This window comes from Phocoena phocoena, chromosome 1, assembly GCF_963924675.1.
Source record: "Phocoena phocoena chromosome 1, mPhoPho1.1, whole genome shotgun sequence".
In the NCBI taxonomy this organism is placed as follows: Eukaryota; Metazoa; Chordata; class Mammalia; order Artiodactyla; family Phocoenidae; genus Phocoena; species Phocoena phocoena.
In genome coordinates, this window is record NC_089219.1 from 53,067,033 (window position 1) to 53,089,500 (window position 22,468).

Consider the following 22,468-nt stretch of genomic DNA (forward strand, 5'->3'; position numbering starts at 1 on the left):
CCACTGCGCTACCAGGGAAGCCCTCCTTCACCTTTTAATAGCACAATTTTCCACTTATTGTTGTATTAAGGCAACTATAATAAACCTTTTGTTGATGAATGTATAGTTTTTTTCTATTTTTTTCCATTATAAGTTATAGCCACGATAGGCGTTTTGACACCTTAATTTATTTCTTTTTTTTTTTTTTTTTGCGGTACGCTGGCCTCTCACTGTTGTGGCCTCTCCCACTGTGGAGCATAGGCCCCGGACACACAGGCTCAGCGGCCATGGTTCATGGGCCCAACCGCTCCACGACATGTGGGATCTTCCCGGACCGGGGCACGAACCTGTGTCCCCTGCATCGGCAGGCGGACTCTCAACTACTGTGCCACCAGGGAAGCCCGCACCTTGATTTTTAATCTTTATAGGATAAATTCTTAGAAGTGGAATTGTAATTAAAATTTTTTTTTTTTTTGGTTGCGTTGGGTCTTTGTTGCTGCTTGTGGGCTTTCTCTAGTTGCAGTGAGTGGGGGCTACTGTTTGTTGAGGTGCCCAGGCTTCTCATTGTGGTGGCTTCTCATTGTGGTGGCTTCTCTTGTTGCAAAGCACGGGCTTTAGGCACATGGGCTCAGTAGTTGTGGGCCGCAGGCTCAATAGTTGTGGCACACGGGCTTGGTTTCTCCATGGCATGTGGGATCTTCCTGGACCAGGGCTCGAACCCACGTCCCCTGCATTGGCAGGAGGATTCTTAACCACTGCACCACCAGGGAAGTCCTTGGAATCTTTAGATTAAAAAATAAAGTGTAAGAAGATCCATCAAGTTATAAAACTTATGATTTGGTTTTTCTTCTCTACATGTGTGTTGTAGTCAGTGAGAGAGTTAATTTAAGAAAAACGTTAACCTGTAGATTCTAATGTCTTGAAATGTAAAGTTTAGAATATATTTAGAAGTGAATTAGGGAGGACTCTCAGATTTCATCAGCAATTTCAGTTACCTGAATTCTAACTCAATTTTTTAATTATAATTTATTACTGTTCATAATAAATCATCCTGTTTAATAAAAGCATGGGCCAAGGGTGTGTTTTTGAGCATAATATATTTTAACATATTCAAACCTCAGGCAAATCTGTTGCTTGAACTAAATTTTAATTTTTGTATAATTAATATTTCTAATCTAAGCTTAAGTTAATTAACTTTTACTTCCAATTTGGTACATTTTTGAGTAAATTTAATTGAGCTGCTCTCCAGCATAAATTTATATTCATGTTCAGTTTAACTATGGAAAATTAAGAATAGTTGAAAAGCTACCTCTTCATGATATTTTTGCATAATTAATTTTATTGAAACAAATCTCATTAAGGACTTCTAAAGTGAAAGTTTATGTAGTATAACAAAAGGATTTATATCTGTTTACTTTTGCTGAATCATTGCTAGATTAACCCAATTCTACTTCTTCTACAAACTATAAAATATTGCAGTTAAATATTCCATCTCTGTACCTGAATAGAGAGGGTTTACCTCAAATCAGTGTTTTTTGTTTTTTGTTCCCCCCCCCGCCCTGAGTAGCAGAAACCAACCCCTGAGGGGAAATATGGATCAAAATGAAAACCCGTTATAATATGATGTAAGTTTTCCAAATACAGATGTTTCTTATTTGGAGCTATTGTCTTCAGTATGTAGAACTGCTGTAAGTTGCTCCTGAATGACATTTCATTCAGTTGGAAATTCAGAACTTTGGAAAAGATGAGCTAACTTACCCATGATAAAATATTAGTGTCATTCAGGACCAGAGATCATAGAGCTGAGATAGAAGTTACTGACCTTGTGGAGGATCTCAGAAAGGCCTTTTTTTGTCAGTAATCAGAAGAGGAAGCCAAACACAGATAAGAAAACAAGAATTGTAGATCAAGAGTATAAAAAGCTCCTTCATACAGAAAGTATATAAAGCTCCTTTAAACCCCCAAAAAAGAGAGAATCTTGATGGTCCCAGTCTGTGTCACATGTCCTCCAGCTTCAGCCTGGAGTGGCACGACAAACAATACTAACTTGGCTGTCAATCATTATGGATGGCGTTTGTGATGGGAAGGTTGGAAGGACCATCCCTGGTAAAGGAAGTGGTTGTGTGCTAGCAACAATCCCCAAAGTCTCTACTACATCTTTTCTCATGTAGTAATATGGAAATCAAGATGGAGTATCATAAAATACACCTCCCATAGTCATGGCTGGGTGAACGTGGGAAAAGATATTATTTATCACCCAAACTGGGTTACTTTTGAGAGGGAGCATTATAAATAATGGGAACAACGTGCATAAACTGGACTGTCCCAGACTTAGAATATATATGGTTACCCTTTAATGGAAGAGTTGTACATCTCAGATTTTAAGATAATAAATAGACTATTTGAGGGGAGTTGGAATAACAAGTCAGGACTAAGGATAGTTCTTCTTGCAATTATTAGATAGTATCAAAGATAAGGATATATCTAAATAATTTATTATTTTTTCTGTATATCATTGAGTTGCCTTTGAAAGGAGAAACTTTGGGCAAGCACCTAGTTTCTCTACTTCTCAGTTCATTGGAAGTATATGGAAAATAATAATGTGTTTTCCAATCTCTAGATAATCTGAGTGATCACATATTCTGAAAGGATGAAATATTTTAACTGTTTTCCTTTGGCTTGGGTCAGAAAAAAACTTAAAAGTTAGTCAATCTTTGTCTATTTGTATAATGAGGAAAAAGTGAAATAAGTATATATTATTGTCCAGGGTGTAGCTTGTTTGCTCAAAAGGAAAGGTGCAGTCTTACAGAACTGCATACTGCATTAGGGATTTCCAAAGCCTATCAGGTCTTGCCTCTCTGCATTGTGGTAAAATGCTTGATTCTGACTTGTGTATCTCAAAATTCCAGGACCTAAGATGGTAGGTGTTCAGCTCAGAGTTTATTTAATAGACACCTTTACAAAGATGACTTTAGAAATCAGCTGATTTTTTTTGTGTGTGTGTGATACGCGGGCCTCTCACTGTTGTGGCCTCTCCCGTTGCGTAGCACAGGCTCCGGACATGCAGGCTTAGCGGCCATGGCTCACGGGCCCAGTGGCTCCGCGGCATGTGGGATCTTCCCGGACCGGGGCACGAACCCGTGTCCCCTGCATCGGCAGGCGGACTCTCAACCACTGCGCCACCAGGGAAGCCCGACATCAGCTGATTTTTATGTGCACCATACGGATGATAATACCTATAGGTGTGCCTTAGGAAAACAGGGTTTTCAACTAATAGCTAAATCACCTTGGGCAAATTACTCAAGGTGTTGGAGTACCAGTGTCATAATCTGGTGAAAGTACATAACACCTGGTTATTCTGAGATTTAACTGAGATCCTGTGCGTCAAGAGCTTTGCAGAGTGTTTGGCACGGAGAAAACACTCAGTGGCTGGTAGTTATTATTAATTAGAATTAACCTGAAAAACTTCCAGGAGGTACAAAATGCTTTCTTTCTGTCTATGCTATACTTAGAAGATGTCCTCCATCTGTTGTTTAAACAATAGTGCCCTCAGAAAACAGCACCTTCTCAGAAATAGGAAAAGTGACAGTCTGAAGTTAATTTGCATAAAATGCATCATATTCTTTCTAATTACTTACTGAATTTTCTCTGGAATGGGTGTCCTTAGAAATGAAGAAATATAAAAAACCTGCTTATGTCATTGGAAGCTATATACCTTTTGTTTAAATAGTGAAATTGTTTTGTATACAATAAGATCTAAGAAAACACAGAAGAGATCTTCCTCTCCTGAAACTCAGAGGGCTGCTTATGTGTCATTTCTGAAGCCAGAAAAGAGACTTTGTCTTGGATTATTTTTATCCGGAGATCTGCATTTTTCCTTTTAGATTTAATCCAGTAAAATAAGGTTTCACTCTTTCTTGAGTTTCCTGTTCTGTTCCCAGTTTTCCACTGAGTAGCAGAGTCTCTCTAGAGGCCCCTGATCATTGGCAGGGAGCAGCTGCCTTAGCAGTAAATGCCACAGTTGTTGGCACTGGAAAAAACATTACCAGCAAGCAAGCTGCCTCGCCTTTCTACTGCCAGGGCCTCTGAATATTCAGAAACAGCACCAGGAGACTTATAACTTGAGCTTTACTCTTAGGTAAATTGAAATTAATGACTTGCTTTCTTCATTTGGGCTATGATTTTTGTCCTCTTAGAATAATACTGCCATGGATTCTATTCTATCAAAATGGAGGATCACAGCTAAAAGACAGGCATATCCATAAACATGAAACAGCTCAATTTTCTATACGTTCAAGCTTTTGCTAATCAAAAAAACTTTTTTTTTTTTTTAAACTTCAATCACTTTGAAGGCTGGAGCCCACCTCAGAGAAAGCATACCAGCAGTTGATTAACGGAAATGTTACTTCTATTCAGGGCTCTGTGATTCAGTGCATCCTCACTGAGCACCATTGTATGCAAGCTGTGTATGAAGGCTGGGGAATACCAAGAAGAGGACACCAGTTCCTGCCCTCAAGGAGTGTAGCTCTGTTCAATAAATGTTATATGCCTGCATGGATGCTTTCCACCTGACAGGGGTTGACTTTACCATGTGGGTGAGGTGCAAATGGAATAAGAGGAATTTTTTTAAACCTAGTGCCATAGAATTCAAAGACAAGAAGGTTTGATAGGTCGTGGTTGAGGAAAGACTTTCTTAAAGCAGAGGCCAGGCACTGTGGGGAAGATATTCACACATAATCACCTGAGTGCCAGGCGTTGGATCAAGCACAGTCCATGCATCGTCTCATTTTAAAATTGTGATTTAAACTTTCTGATTTGCAGTTCATTATCCGTTAAAGAGATTGAAAATTATGGTTAGCAAAAAAGGTGATCATGCTAGACATACTATGTTGTAGCCAGGCTTTGTCACTTAATACATTTTTGGTATTTCTTATGTCATTAAGTATGCTTTTTCACATCACTCTTAATGACTACATGACTTTAACTATTTCCCTTATAACTAAGTTAGGTAAGAAGATGTAAATATAAGAAAAATAAAACCATAAAAGTATTAGGAGAAAATATGCTATCTAGAGGGTGGGTGCTTAAAAAATGATTTTTATTTTAGAGCAGGAAAATTGAGAGGAAGGTAAAGAGATTTCCTATGGACCCCCATATCCCCAAACATGCACAACCTCCCTCATTACCAACATCCCCTTCCAGAGTGGTGCATTCATTACAACTGATGAACCTATATTGACCCATCGTAATCACTCAAAGTCCGTAAGTTTACATTAGCACTTACTCTGGGTGTTGTACATTCTGTAGGTTTGGACAAATGTATAATGGCATATATCCATCATCATAGTACCATACAGAGGGTGGGCACATTTTTAAATACATCATGTTAAAAAGGCAGAAATCTTAACAGAAAAATGAGTAGTTTTAACACATAAAAATTAAAAATCATTTGGGTATCAAGATTACTGTAAATAAAATTTAAAGACATTATTTAATTCTCACAATAGTTTTATGAAATAGGTGCTTAGATTCCTTTTAAAGAAGAAGAAACTGAGACGCAGAGAAATGACAGTGTGGAGATCAGTGGATTTCTGGGAGATTGATTATCTTGGTGAAGAACAAAAGCTGATAAAATGAGAGGCATAGTGAAGCAGTGGTTCAAGTTTAGTCTCTGCAATAGCCTTTGATATGAGTACCAGCTTTATCACTTTGAGGTGATGGATGAGCTACATTTTAGACAGTTAAAAATATTATATTTTCATTCCATCCTTTGAAGTGTTTATTTCCAAATACTTTCTCATTATAGCTGTTATGACAAAAATGATACCTTTTCCAGATGTCTTCAAATGCAAAAGTTCAGAGACATCAAGGACAGACAAATTAGATGCTAGCTTCATAAAGCATAAATTCCTTTTTACTATCCCTTATATAGTGTACTATACTATCCCTTAAATAATAGAAATTATCAAGGCCTCAGTTAAAAAGGGACAGTATGACATAGATCATTACTTATTGAAGAGACAAGAGAGAAAAAGCCCAAACTGTGTGAGCTCTTATCAAATGGCTGAAATAAAATAAAAGATTGATTATGACTACCATCATACTTCAGCAGTGGGAAAATCTGGAGTGAAAAAATTTAGAATATAAATGTTTTTAGATCATATTTAGGTGAATTCAATCAAGTTAAAAATCCCACCACATCTTAGATAAGAGTGGATGCCTCATTGATTGGGTACAGTAAAATGTTTCAGTGCAATTGCTCTAATATTTGACTTAAAATGGGGATGTAATATTTACATCCTCTGGAGTAACAAGATTTATGCTATGTAATAACCTTGACACGTTTACAGAATCATATTTAATGGACACTCCAGAGCTCTGATGAATACCACAGTTTGGTCTGTTTTCTGCATTTTTTAGGAGTCTGGAAAAGCTGTAGGAAATGAAATATCTATCATAAGGTTTTTGCATCTAGCTCAACTGCTGCTGTCAAGTTTAGCAAAAGGGTCAAAAACTGTATGTTCTTTATTAACTGCATTCAAATTAGAATTTAAGAGATTTTAGCAGCTGCTTGGAATTAGTGTTTGAATCTATACTCTGAAGAATGTTAAGAGTTTTAGCATTAAAGAGTCCTACATCTACCTACTTAAAAATGAATGAACTTCATTTTCTAATTCCAAGTACATACACATATACTTGTATACATGTATATATACATATATAGTTTCATACAAAATATATATATATTACAATTTTACAAGTGCATTTGATTTTTTTCCCCTACAGATAAACAATCAGATCCTGTATGGAAGAAGTCATCAAAATGCATCTGCCATTATTAAGACTGCCCCGTCAAAGGTCAAGCTTGTTTTCATCAGGTAGGATAGATACATCTGGTTTTCTAAAACTTAAGATCTCCTCTTGAGATGTTATCATTTGTGTAAGACTATTTCATCTTTCGTCTGTTTAACAAAATCACTGTATTCTAAAAATGTATTTCCCTCTTGTGACTGTCACTTCAAGAAAAGTATAGATCGTTTCGATTGTGATGTGTTCTTGTTATTTATGTTTCACATGATAGAAGTGGTAATTGAGGCTTGTACTTTTATTTCCATTTAAAAAAAATTCTTCCTGATTATCCTCTTTATAAATATGATAGAATATTCTAGCTTCTCATCCTACTGTCACCATCATTTGGTAATTTGCTGAATCATTAATGCCTTCATCAAAGAATATGCAGGAAAAAAAGAACCAGGAAAATTTTAGAAGCTTCGTATTAACAGTGCTTGTGAGAAATACAGAGGGGAGGAGATGTGAGCTCTGCTGTCTGGAGTCGTGTGGTCCGTTTGGGGCTCTGCATTTGCCCACACCTCATCTGCTAGCTGACTGAGCCCTTTTGGCTTAAATGAGTCAGAATTGGGACTCCTCATTGGTGGTGGCCATCACCAGCAGTGGAAGGAAGCTTGATTCCCTGTTATTGGACTGAAATGACAGATGAGTCTGAATTATTCTTGGGGATGTAACTAACCCTGTATGTTAACTGTCATGCTGTTTCTTTTTGCTTTGGGCTTCAGTTATTATCTGTAAAATGGGGGCTATAATGCACTTACCTCACTCGTTGTGGTGTTTCAAAAATTAGAAATGCTTACCACAGTGCCCAGCATGGAGTAAAGGCTTGAAAAAATGTTAGCTGGTCCTTTATGATGGTGATGATCATTGTTTTTCTCCCCCTTCTCTATAGTTACCTGTTAGTAAGACCCGTCCACTCCCAGGAGATGGCTGGGATTAAGGGGGAGTTTTATTCCCAGATATGGGCACTAATGTAGGTGATTGAAATATTCCTTCCCATGCCATCACTTCAGCCTCACAGGCGTTGCTGCTTTGCTCCTGAAGAAATCCTACATTGATGCCCTTTTCTCTTGCTCAGTAACACTTTCTGGATTTCCAGGGGTTTTTACCCTTGTTTCTAGGGGGAGAAACCTTCCTCCTCTCATCTGTCTTTATGTATTTATTAAGACGACCACCTCTGGCTTACTCACCTTGAAGTCCTCTGTCAGACACCAATCTCTTTTCTGGGGTTTCTTGGCCCTTGCCGTTGCCAGAGGTTACAAAATTAGGTGAAAACATGAACAGACTTGAGGAAAGGTCAGCCCCTCAAAAATTTAAGATGTCCATCAAGAGAAGTGCATACAAGTAAAGAGGTGAAGCCATTTAGGCTTTAGAACTTTATGTAAAGCTGTGTGAGGATCACATGAGAAGACGTTAGATAGCACTCAGTGGAGTCTGCACATCAGTGCTCGGCACATGGTGGTGACTGCTGCAAGGGACATTATTAATGATTAACATTACTGTTACCTCTTCAGCGTTTGTGGGGCCTTTATTACTCATGCCAGGTCATCCCATTTTAAAGAGAGCAAAAGAAAATTGAGTGGGATCCAAAGGAAATCATTTAATGCAATTAAGTAGTTGGGAAATAGAACCCCCCTCTTTCAAGAAAGAAAGGTTAAACGAACTGAAATTATTTAGAGTACAGAAGAGAAAGCTGAGTAGAATTTTAATAATAGTAATATACTCCCATTAATTTAGTGTCTGGTGGTTTCAATTTTGATCAGAATCAAGAAAAAAATTTGTTCAGGAAATTAATGGTGTAAGCGTGATTGAGGATGCTGCTGCATACTTATTTACTGGAAGTGATTTTAAGAAATTTAGAAGGATCAAACTACATTCAAAATATGTCACCTAATTATGAGCCTTTCTTACATGCCTAGCACACAGTGGGCACTCAGAAGGCTTTATTGAATAAATTTCCTTTCAGCTCCTACTGAGTAATCCAGATTATTTATTTTCCAAAGGCAGCAATCATAGTAAGTTAGTGTGACTTATTTTGGGGATTCAAAAATGCATATAGACATATAACTCATATTTTACAAAATTCCTCATACTTCAGTCCCTCTCCCTACTACTTTCTCAAATAATCTAACTTAGGAAGAGTTTCTATATCTTCTTTTATAGGGGGAAAAATGATGTGGGCTTGATTCTGAACAATCTAGTCATATCCACTTTTAGACTATCTAAAGGGAAATGAGCTTGAATTGTATCAAGAGAGATGTATGCGCTGCTTACAACCTTTTGTTTTATTCAATAGATATGTATCTAATAATTTGTGTGCCAGCATTTTATTAATTAATTAACGCTTCAGTGTCCATAGGGAAGGAACTAGTCATTTGACAAAGAACTCTTACCTAAAGTCATTTGACTAAGAACTCTTACCTTGTTTTCTAAAACAAGACTGAACTCTAAGGCTTAGTGATTAAAAAAAGAAACCACAGTTCACCCTGCCTGGGCTTGAAACCTACTCTGTGATATCCCAGCTTTGTGAGCTTGGTCAGTTTCCTGAGCTTTGGTATGGGGATAATATAGCTAACTCTATATTTATAATGTATTTATACATGTCTAATGTATTTATACATGTAAATTGCCTGGCAATATGGACTCAACAATGGTGGCTGCTATAGTGATGAAGGTGCTGGTGATGATGTTGATGGCAGAAGAAGGCGGGGAGGGAGGGAGGACAGAGGTAAAAGAGAAGGAAAGAAGTATTTAGGGAGAAGGGAAGAGGAGGGGTAAAAAGAAGAACCACTTCTCATATATACTTTGTCTCATTCCAGAATCTTGACCAGTTTTTGAGTGAAGCGCATTCACAGTTTTAGAATGCTTTAATTAACATCATAATGATTAAGCCCTAGAAGAGATAGGTACGGACATTATATACAACCATTTCTGGTACATGTTAGAATAAGAGACAAGGACACAGCCTGCCTAAAATGTCTTTTATTTCCCTGTCTGTTGTTGTTGAGCTGCTGCTGCTTCTGCTTCTGTTTCTTCTCCGTGGTCTTCTTTTTTAAATGATGACCTGATCCTCCAACAAGGAGTAGAACGCTCTTTAATTGAGGACTGTATAAAGAGAAATCTAATTAACATCAATTAATCCCCATGTCAATAAAATGTATTAAATAGATTTTACTGAGGTAAGTGATATCAAGTAGGGTCGGAATTTAAAGCACTTAAGGAAATCAAAAAAGAAAATACTTCATTGCTTATCAGCTCTTTACATCACCAATAAGGGTATCGTGGTAGATTGGTGTCCTATTCATGTGTAGTAATAACCTGTGCATTTTAGGTGCTATCCAACACATCATCCTCGCTTTTTCAGGCTGATTGTCTAGTTCATTACTCATTTAGATACATCTTTCAGCCTCTGCCTATAAATTGCCTCTTTCAGGCTATTGTTACAAGGACTCTAATTTTGCTTATTTTGGAACCAAATCCTGAAACAATTAAATATTGATTTGTTACCAAGTTTCAGGAATTTAGCACTTAAATCATCTCAGTACAACAGACGCAATTGTACTTTTCCTTAAAACGGCATAACTGCTTTGTGTGATATAATGTTACTTTAAAAACTGATTTTTATAAATTGTATTTCTTTGATTAGTGCTTCTCTTTGGCAGTATTTCCTTCCTTAGTTGAAATTAGTGATTCCCTGTGCATTTCCATTATACAGAAAATTTTGGCTTTTATACCTGAGCAACTCTTTTTCAAATTTATTGACAATTGAGATAAAAATGGGAACTGGCCACAGGTTTGGGAGAATGATTAGTAGTAATCACAGAAAGCTGTTAAAATATGCTGCAGGCAACATTTTAATTAACTAGGGTCTTTAACCTGTAGTGATGTACATTTGTGTGATCACGTCCTTATATTCTTTTAACACTTGTCTTTATTCATATACTAATTGATCTGTAATTCACAAAAGGGGTGTGTGAGTCATCAAGGAAAATTAGCAAGTTGCTGCTGTGTATATATGACTTACATAATCACTTTTTGCCCTTTTCTCCCTACATTGCTAGATTTTGGACAATTCTGTAATCATGTAATTGTGCCCAATGCACATATAGACTCTGGTATACTAAATTATTCTACTCTAGATCATCTAGATGTATATTACAATCTGGGGGCTTACTGTGTAGCACACATTCAATTCTGTGAGTTTTCCTATCCCACATGAGCCCCTCTACACAAGCGCTCCAATTTCAGTACAGGAGGAACTCTGTGTTAATACGATCAAGAATGAATTGCTGTATGTGGCAGTGCAGGGATCCAAGAAGATTAATGATCTCGCCTGCAGCTCTTGTCATACCTTCCCCCACTATCGAAAATTAAATGTCATGTATAACAACTCACTCTCCATTACTTAATTACATGTGGAAAATGCGTACTGTTAAAAACTGCTGGGGCTAAAGGAGGCCAAATGAAACTGAAACCCTTGGAAAGATTTAGTGCTAGCTGTCAAGCCCTAACAAGTGAAAGGGGACTCGCCATGGGATCCACCTTACTGTATCCACTGAACATGTCTTGTTTCTGTAATTAAAAATATGGTGTGGCCTGTTATCCTCTAGCCATGTCCCTAAAAGATGAAGTTGATTTGAAATTAATGTGAATGTCGGAGTAAGTCCATCTGAATTAACAAATTGAAAGCCTGTTTTTAAGACCTTTATTGTGCTCTTGATTCTTTACATCTAGTTTTGATCAATAGGAGGGAAAAAAGATTGTGGGAACAAGTATGAATTTGACTTAAGAAACATTCATGCATTTGTTTGACAAGTATTTGCACAGTGCCTACTTGTGCTAGTGTTGTGGAGCGAGTGACACAGAGAACACAGTCTCTGCCCTAAGAGAGGACACAGAGAGTAAAACAGTCCAGTACCTTATCCAGTGGTGTAAGTGCTGTGATACTATAGGAACATATAAGAGAGACACCTAGCCTGGTCTTTGAAGCCTGTGGGAGGGTGTCACAGAGAAAGACGTTTAACCCCAGACCAGAAGGATAAGTAAGCAAAGTCATAGTATGTATAGAAAGCGAAAGATTTCTAGAATTGGATGTTATGCCCAATATACCTGAATATTACTTCTAGAAGAAAAGCAGTCCTTCTTTAGGAAAGTATCATTGGATGAACACAGCTATGTGTGTCATTTGATTTGATTTCTGTAAGCAAGCATCTTTCTCACTCTCATAGACCATTAAAGGACATTAAAGAATGTAAGGCCCCTTTTCAAGTGCACAATAAAATATCATCCATGGCATATATGACAAGAAGGTTTGAGGAGGAGGCCTGTCATTAGCACTGAACCATGTTAGCAGTTGTAGGAAGTAGAGACTCTCCTGTAGTTTCAAGGCTCTTCTGTTTCTTTGTTTAGTTGGACCGTGTGGTAGATCCATATAAGTCTCTCAGGTGCTCTGAAATGATGACTCTTGCTTATTTCTTCCATACTTGTGTCCTGTACTATCCATTTTAAATAGTAATTTTAAATTCATAAGTAGAATTTATAAGACTTTTGGTTCAAGAACAAGGTGAAATTAGAGTGTGTTGTGTTTTGATCTTTTGTCAAAAACATTGGAATTTATATATTGCTCCCTTTGACAGACTGTGGTAACCTTGGGAAGCTGTATATTTAATCCAGTTATCATTCCATCGGGTCATACATTTCTGGAAACATCATGACAGCCTATGACATATTCTTTTGAATATCCACAGTAGCCATAAATGTTTCTCTTTTGAGGGTGGCTGTAGCTAGGTAGTCTGAAGTAACCAAATATTTTACAGGGCCATTCGTGAATTCTGATGAATTTAGTCAATTAGGTAAAGTGCTGCTACCAAACAAGCCCATCTTTCTTGTATGACTTGTAAAGTATCTTTGAAAACCACTGTTATTATTGCGTGAATAGAATTGCTAACTTTTTCTTTGCTGCTCCTATTTCTTAATACCAGCTTGTGGGAATCATGACTATATTTGTTTCACTTCTTTTGGCACTCAGCTAGTTGTGATAGTCACAGGGATGATGGGATTTATTTTTTTTTTTGGCAGTATTTTTACACCTTTCTACACAGTAGAATGCCTGTTTCCTTTGATAGACTCCTCTCCCCCAAACACACACACACATGCACACAATGTATATAGTATGATGGAACAGTAAAAACAGTAAATCTAGATACCTGTCTCCCTCTGTAGAAGCTGAAATAGATCTCTCTTTCACTGCCAAGGTGTGGCCAGTGGGTGGTCATGCAACCTAAGTTTGGGCAGTATGATACCTTAGGCTTAGAACAGGAAGCAAGTAATGTGAGTGACTTTACATGTACAGTGTTTATTCATGGAGCCACAGGGCCTTGATCAGAGGCTCCTGCTATGACATCATTCTGCATCCTGCTTCCTTGTCCTCTGGAAGTCTCTTAGTTCCTGGTCTGTTCCAAGTCTGGTCATATAGCCTGCCTATGTTTTGAGAGATTCCAATATCCCTCTAATAAATTACCTTTTGCTTAAGGTGGCCTAAATTCATTTCTATTGCTTGCTGCCAAAGAATCCTAATGAATGGGAAGGATGCTAAAAGTAGAGCTCTCTGAACAAATCATGAGCAACCAGAGTGAGTTCTCTCTGCACATATGCTTGTCACATGTAGGCTCTAAGCCTGGATCCTGAGAAGGTTTTATCTTTCAGACTTCTTTAGCAGAGCACAAGACCTCTGAACAAGTCTCTACTGAGGATCTCCAGTATGACAGGTTTCCATTGCCATTGGCTCTTGAAATGAGATTACCACGATGATTTCAGAGAAATCAGGCAAGATTTTTCCCAGATTTATACCTGCAGGAAGAGTCACCTTTCCTAGCACATGGCCTTCCGGTGAGGGCTGGATACCTGAACAACATTTGGGCTTTGCCAGCCGGAATAAAGAGGAGAATGGCTGTGGATATCTACTGTACTATCTTTAGAAAGAGTCTCTATGAGAAACTTGGTAGGCTGTCATTTATCCCATCCAGTCCTAAAGCTCCCCATAGTAACTCTCCTGCCAACCTTCACTGCCAAATATTTTATGAGTCAACTTTTCCTCTGTACAAATGGCAACCATTATTTAGAACTTACCTGGGGCCACCTTTGTAAAATGTGGGTCTAGATGCTGAGTTACTCCCAGCAGCCCTCAGTTAGTGATTGACATTGTTAGGAATGCCAAAAATGGAGTTCATAATTCCACTCACTAGGCATTTATTTCAGATTCAGCATATTTAGCTATTTTGGTGGTTTTTCCAGTTGGAAATTGGAAGCTATTTAGTGTATTCATATAGTTAGAAATACCTCCTGGAATCTTTTCAGAAAGGAGTTTTGCTCCCACTGAGATATAATGATTTGCTTTGTTTTATGTGTTACTTCTGGTTCATTTACATGGAGCTTTCCTGGCTGAATGTTAATTCAATGTCATGTTCCAATTAATATAGCAAATGTAGAGTTTATTTTCAAGTGTCTCACATCACTGTACTTATTGATAATACAGTCAGAAAAAATTATCTAGGCCTGTTTAGTTGTGTTCATGTGTTCATTTATTCAGCTTTTTGTATGTGTACACCTAAACAATGTGCTAGCCACTAGATTGTAGTTATAATCATTTTAGAACAGGTTGCAAAAAATTAAATCAACGTACTCAGCACTCCTGGTTGAATTCAGGCACATAACTTCTACTTTTGATATAATGCTGTTTTGTGGACATAAAATAAGATTTATAGGTTTAGTGAAAGTGAATTTTCAAGTGGTAAGACCAGAGCAGTCCTGAAGACAAAATGGTTTTAAGTGATATTCTAAATAATTCAAATGTATTCTCATCACACTTGTACTTTGTTTGGTCTTAGTTAATTTTTTTAATTGTGGTAAAATATGCATAACATAAAATCTACCTTATTAACCATTTTTAAGTGTACAGTTAAAGTAGAATTAAGTATATTCACATTGTTGTACTGCCATCACCGCCATCTATCTCCAAAACTTTTTACATCTTGCAGAACTGCAACTCTATACCCATTGACAAATAATACCCCATTCTGTCCTCTCCGCCCCCACCTCCAAGCTCCTGGCAACTATCTTTCTACTTTCTCTCTCTCAATTTAACTACACTAGGTATCTCATAAAAGTGGACTCATACAGTATTTGTCCTTTTGTTACTGGCTTATTTCGCTTACCATAATGTTTTCAAGGTTCATCCATGTTGTAGCATGTGTCAGAATTGCCTTCCTTTTTAAAACTGAATGATATTCCATTGTATGTTTATCCATTCATCTGTTGAGAAACACTTGGTTTGCTTCTACCTTTTGACTATTGTGAATAATGCTAGTATGAACATGAGTGTACAAATGTCCGTTTGAGACTCTCAATTCTTTTCCATATATACCCGGAAGTGGAATTGCTGAATTATAGGGCAATTCTATTTTCAGTTTTTTGAAGAACCACTATAGTTTCCATAGCAGCTACACCATATTACATTCCTACCAACAGTGGACAAGGGTTCCAGTTTCTCTACAACCTCACCAACTCTTATTGTTTTCCATTTTTTTGATAGTAGTTATCCTATTGGGTATGAGGTGGTATCTCATTGTGGTTTTGATGTGCATTTCTCTGATGATTAGTGATATTGAGCATTTTTTATGTGTTTATTGGCCATTTGTATAACTTCTTTGGAGAGTTGTCTTTTCAAGTCTTTTTCCTGTTTTTTAATCAGGTTGTTTGTTTTGTTGTTGAGTGGCAGGAATTCTTTATGTATTCTGGATATTAACTCATTATCAGATATACGATTTGCAAAAGTTCTCTCTCCCATTCCATAGGTTGCCTTTTCACTCTGTTGATTGTGTCCTTTGATCCACGGAAGTTTTTCATTTTAATATAGTCCAATTTATCTATTTGTTGTTGCTTGGGCTTTTGGTGTCAAATCCAAGATATCATTGCCAAATCCAATGTCATGAAGTTTGTCCCCTATGTTTTCTTTAACAGTTTTATAGTTTTAGCTCTTATGTTCAGGTCTTTGATCTATTTTGAGTTAATTTCTGTATATGGTATAGGGGAAGGATCCAACTTCATTCTTTTGCATGTGGATATCCAGGTTTCCCTGTACAATTTGTTGAAAAGATCATCCTTGCCCCCGTTGAATGGTCTTGGCACCCTTGTTGAAATCATTTGACCCTACACTGAGGGTTTACTTCAGGGTTTTCTTTCTATTCTATTCCATCGGTCTATATGTCTGTTCTTAAGCTAGTACAACATTGTTTTGATTGCTATAGCATTGTAGTACATTGTGAAATCAGGAAGCGTGAGACCTCCAACTTTGTTCTTCTTTTTCAAGATTGTTTTGGCTATTCCGTATAAATTTTAGGATGCAACACACTTTCACTTTTAAAAGAAGGAGAAATGCTCCTTGGAGATATCTCAGACCCTGATAAATGAAAAGTTATGTAATTCTACAAATACACACACACACACACACACACACACACACACAGCCCATTACATCAGATGTCTTTTTTTTTTCCTCATTCAGAAACTGTTGTCATGGGCTCAGTGTGCTTTCCTGAAGATAAGTATGTTCTCCTCATATCTCACTAATCTTTCTTTTAACCACAATTTGTAGCATTCTTTTAGAGTTTACATTAGAGAGAGAATCTCATATTTAATCCTAAGGAATTAGTCAATGATTACTGGATTGATGCTTTAAATAACATGTTATTGAAATCTCTTACTACAACTTAATTATAGTTACAACTTTGATGGGTAAGGAATAAACATAAAGGGTTTTATCAACAAATCCGTGTATGTGACATGTATATGCTTCTACGAATGCAGTGAAGTATTCTTTGAAGAATAGAAAGAAGTTGCTGAGAAAAGCCATGTTAGTAGTTTAGAAATTCAGAAGAGAGAGAGATTACTGTTGTGACAGTGGTACAGCAAGAGCTAGTTAATGCTACCTGGGCAGATTTACATAGGAAAAAATTAAGTCTAAACTGCATGAACAAATTTAATTCAAGTATTTATTGAGTACCTACTGTATCTCAGATACTATATAAGACCACGGAGTTAAGTAAGAAGTTATTCAAGAACTTCTAAGACATGCAGATAAATAACTATACATCAGGCAAAACTAACACCAATAGAGCGAACTCTATGATGCTGGGTTATTTAGAGTGCATTTGCAGGCTTGGTTGCAGAGAGGGGATTTCACAGTTGAGAGGGGAGTGATTTGGATTGACTGAGACACAGAGAAAGCTGTTGTCACAGTATAGATGATGTGAAAAGTGCATGAATTAGGATGGGGACATTGAACTAGAAGAAAAGAGAAAAAAGGATGAAATCTTTAGAATGAGACCTTTAGACTGAATGCTTTCTTTGGGTGTAAGAGTTGATGGGTGAATGAATCAAGAGTAACTGAGGACTTAGCACCTGAAGATGTAAGCATCTGAGACTGAACATCATAAAACATTAACTGTTAACTATTGTTCCTATGCTTTAGTGTTATGACATTTATGTTATCTCTCAATTCTGTTAGAAGATATTATCCTAATTTTATAGATTAAGAAGTAAGATCTTTTAAAAGTTGCATAGTATCTTGCATCTTACTGGTAGAACTGCAGATGGAACTGTACATTTACCTAGGTCTGCTTAGGACTAAGCACATAGATGTCTTACACATTATATAATCATGAATTCATTTTTAAACTGGGGTATGATTTATACTCAATGCAATAGATTTTAAGTGTTCAGTTTGTTGAGTTTTGATAATACAAAGCATACACCTGTGTAGCCATCACCCAAAACAAAAATGTAAGAAATTCATTCACCCAGAAAGCTCCCTGGTGCTCCTTTCCAGTCAGTCCCTCCCTGCAGAGCCAACACTTCTGATTTCTGTCACCACAGATTAGTTTTAACTATTCTTGAGCTTTGTGTAAATAGAATCAAGCAACATCTATCATTCTGTGTCTGGTTTCTTTCATTTTACATATTTTTTTTGAGTTTTATCCTTGTTGTCCTATATATCAATAGTTCCTTTAATTACTGAGGAATATTCCAATCTATGAAGATACCACAATTTTTTGATCCATTCTCCTGAAAGTGGACATTTGGGTTGTTTCCAGTTTTTAGCTATTCTGATTAAGGTACAAGCATGACTTTTTGGAAAAAAATTTTTATAGAATAAACTTGTTTAGAACATCTTTGAGTCAGGGTAGACTCAATAATGCTTCAAACATTAACTAAGAGCCCAAATGTCAGTCGCTTAAAACGACACAGTGTTTCTTTCTTTCTCATTTTACAGGTCTACAGGGGCTCAGCAAGGGGGCCTCTCTGCTCCCTATGGTCAGTTAGGTACCCAGGCAACAGAGGTTCCATCTCAGCCTGTGTTTCCATGATCACCAAGGCAGAAAAGGAAACGTAGTTAATCGAGAACTGGCTCAACTTTAAAGGTGAAGAAAACTACCAGCCAGAGGATTTAGGAACAGCCCTACTCACTGTCAGAGAAGAGTACTGAGGGAATTACACTCCATCATATTATTCACCATCCTACCTGCACTATCAAGCACAATGAGTATTTTAAAGCATTTTACAGTCGTTATATTTATTTGAGGGATGAGTAATGTAGCTGTGATACTCTGAACTTAATTATGAAAAGTTGATCGAGTCAGAGTGCGCAAACTTAGAACCCTGCATGCATCTTTACCCTGAGGAAAATTGTGAAATAGCTTTAAGAGTAGATTGTGACAGGACTTCCCTGGTGGCACAGTGGTTGAGAGTCTGCTTGCCGATGCAGGGGACGTGGGTTCGTGCCCTGGTCCGGGAAGATCCTACATGCTGCGGAGCAACTGGGCCCGCGAGCCATGGCTGCTGAGCCTGTGCGTCCAGAGCCTGTGCTCCACAACGGGAGAGGCCCGCGTACCGCAAAAAAAAAAAAAGTAAATTGTGACCTAGTAGAATTTTTCCCCAAGATGGATCTGGGGATATTAGCTTGCATATATGAGAGAAGATATTTGTGGCTTTGGGTCAGGCTATTGAAATGGAAAACACTGTAATATAATAGTTAAAAGAGTAGGTTTTGAAACCAGGTGGCTGGATTTTAATCTCAGCTTGCTATTTATTAGCTTTGTGACTTTGGTCAGGTAGCTTAACCTCTGTGTAAAATGAAGAAAATAATTATAACTACTACGTAGAATTGTTATGAAGGTTAAATGAGTTAACACATAAAAAGCATCAAAACAGCAGTACATGGTAAGAACTCAAAAGTTATGTTTCTGGTGATCGTGTTTTCCAAATCAAAAAGTTTTGTTAGGTATTACTTTTCTCTTGCTGTGTAACAAGCTACCACAAATTTAATGGCTTAGAACAACACCCATGTATTAGCTGACAGTTCTGTAGGTCAGAAGTCTGGCACAGAGGGGCTGGGCTCTTTGCTTAGGATATCATGAAGCAGAAATCAAGATGTTGGCCATACTGAGCGCTTTTCTGGAGCCTTGGGTAAAAATCTACTTCCAAGCTCATTCTTGTTAAAGTCTATTTCCTTGTTGGTTCTTAGATGGAGACTTTTCTTAGCTTTTAGAGGCCATTCACATTCTTTACCATGAGGCCCCTTTCACGCTCAAGACAGAGATGGTACTTCTAATCTCTGACTTTCTATCTCTGACCTCCAGGCATTCCTTAAAATTCATGTAGGTCAACCTACTAATTTCAGAGATCAGGACAATGAGGCTCTAAGAAGTGAAATCTCCAGATTTAAAGGGCCCATGTGATTAGGTCTTGCCCAGTCTGGTAATCTGCCTTTATCTTAAGGTCAGCTATGCTGTATAATTTAACCTAATCATGGAAGGGAATTCATCCTACTCACAACCTGTAAACCAGGGAGCAGGAATCTTGGGAGCCTTCTTAGAATTCTGCCTAACACATGTTTTGCACGATTTTTACCAATATGAATATATTTTTAACAAGATTGAATTGAAATGTGGATCCAGAATGTGTCTTTGTCATAAATATAAATATTCTACAAACAAAAAAGCTGAATTGGGTGTGTTCTAGCATCCTTTTGGAGAAAAACTAAATTGACAGTCCCTAGATAGAAATTCCACTATTGTAATTGTCTGTTTACCCTAGCTGTGTTCCTCACTAATTGCTAATATCATCAAAGGCAGGAATCATGTTTTATTCATTTTTGTATTCATAGTATAAATATTTGTTAAACAAATGAATATATTCAAAATGAAATCAGAGCTATATTATTGAGTTTCAACCAATTGAAGTAAACTCTAGCCAGCTTAAATTAAAAGGAGAATGTATTGTAAGAATACAGGGATATCTTGTGGACTCTTAAGAAGAAGCCATACAGCTAAGACTCTGAAGAGAAGGAAGTAGGGCGACTTCAGAGACATCAGCAGAAGGGAGTTCCGAAGCCCCTGTTTAGCCTTGAGCATTTCCATTAGTATTGTCTAGATACCACACTCTTGATCTCTATGAGTCTGTTCTAGATTTTGAGTCCCTGGGAGAGATAATTGATGGGCTCAAAATGTGGCTGGCGTCTGCCCCCTACATCCACTGAGGTTGAGGCCAGCTGTCAGTGTTACACAGTATATCCCATCCATGGAATCACTGTGAGCTGGGCAGACACTCTGAGAAATGTCCATTAATGTAAAATACCAATAGCTGGCTGACTGCGGCAGCACATCTTCTCTAACTCGTGAAGTAGCTTGGAAAGCATAGAGCACACTCTTGATAGTTCTACTTCATATCTTTTTCTGCTTTGTTAAGACCCCTTTCACTCAATAGACATTTATAGTACACCTACTCTCGCTGAGGTATCCTGCTACAAGCTGGGGATATAAAGAAATAAGATCCCATCTCTGTGTTTAGAGAGGGAGAAACAGCAGCACAAATAATCTTTTTTTTTTGCGGTACGCGGGCCTCTCGCTGTCGGGGCCCCTCCCATTGAGGAGCACAGGCTCCGGACGCGCAGGCTCAGTGGCCATGGCTCACGGGCCCAGCCGCTCCGCGGCATGTGAGATCTTCCCGGACCGGGGCACGAACCCGTGTCCCCTGCATCGGCAGGCGGACTCTCAACTACTGCGCCACCAGGGGAGCCCACAAATAATCTTAATAGAGCACGGCAAGTCCAGTGATAAGGACATACCTACACAGTGTTCCAAGGTACCCTGGAAACCTTCTCACATTTATCCATGGTAGAATTCCACTCTCTCTCTCCCAACAGCTGTTAAAAAGAATTACAGGGCTTCCCTGGTGGCGCAGTGGTTGAGAGTCCGCCTGCCGATGCAGGGGACACGGGTTCGTGCCCCGGTCTGGGAAGATCCCACATGCCGCGGAGCGGCTGGGCCCGTGAGCCATGGCCGCTGAGCCTGCGAGTCCGGAGCCTGTCCTCCGCAACGGGAGAGGCCACGACAGTGAGAGGCCCGCGTAACGCATAAAAAAAAAAAAAAAAAAAAAAAAAAAGAATTACAAAAACACCAACAAACAATTACAATTCCTGATTGTGTACCGTGTGGGGCACCAGGACCTAAGAAACTTATGTTGATTATACTGGGAAGAAAAGGTTAATTATGAAGCAAACAGATTTCATTCCTTATGAGAATCATGGACTCTGAGGGGTCAGAGGGTCCCCAGAAGTCTTTCAGGTTAACTGTTTGTGTGAAGTGTAATTATCTTCTCTCCTTTGGTTTCCCTCTTCCCATTTCTTTCTCTTTAAAATCGCTGCCCTGTCAGGTCTCCACTTGCTTAATGCTGAGGTGTGTGAACACTCACTCACTAGTGGATTATAACGGATTATGAACTGTAAATTTTTATAGCAGCTTTCTTCACTCCACTGAGGTTTTCTGTACTGTTCTGTTTTTAAAAAATTAATATGGACTTTAAAGCCCAGTAAAGTCATACTAATTTGGGGAAAATTGTTAAATTATGAGGGGATAACTTGGTCCAGCTAATCATAATTTCTCAATAAGAATTTATGTGTAGCTATGTTTTTTAATGCCGGTAACCTTTGAAAGAGATATGAAAAGCCATCTGCTTAATTACTGCCAAATACGCTCTGCCCCACGGGCTCTGAATCTGGAGCAGATATGTCCTATTGGCTTTCAGCTCTAAGCCAGAGCTGAGCTCTATTGTGTTATTCCATGGGGGAGATTGAATGGGAAAGGGAATCACCACTGGGAAAATGCTGTTACTTACCCATGGGTAATTGATTACTTCTTCTGTGTATGAGCAAATTGCTGAGGAATGGATTGTACTCCCTGAAAAACAATAGCCATCTCTTAACATAATAGTGCATGCTCAGGGCATCTATAATAATGTCAGAAGAAGCAGACATGTTCTTCATGCTTTGTGTCACTTTGTGATTTTAGTTTTTCTCCCTTTGCTTTGGTTTGGCTGGCGTGCTAGATAATCTAAGAATTTAAGAAGGTTAGAGCAAGAAATGGTACCTAGACTTCATCTCTTAATTTATACTCTGCCTTATTCCACAAGAATTTATATCAACTTAGAATTCTTACAGTTCAGCCTACTTATTACTTAAGAGATCAGGAGACGGATTCTCTTGGAAGTGATTTCCCCCAAATCCCACAGCTAGTTTAATGGTAGT

General features: G+C 38.0%; 1 protein-coding gene across 2 annotated transcripts in view; it reads left to right on the top strand.

Moving 5' to 3' along the window:
• The window catches only part of PATJ (PATJ crumbs cell polarity complex component), a 340,450-nt gene that overhangs the window by 218,012 nt on the left and 99,970 nt on the right, over window positions 1-22,468 (top strand). For both annotated transcript variants that reach the window (XM_065889002.1, XM_065889011.1), the window contains exon 28: window positions 6,766-6,857. In XM_065889002.1, coding sequence (XP_065745074.1) covers window positions 6,766-6,857 — 92 coding nt within the window. The remainder of the gene's footprint in view (window positions 1-6,765; window positions 6,858-22,468) is intronic.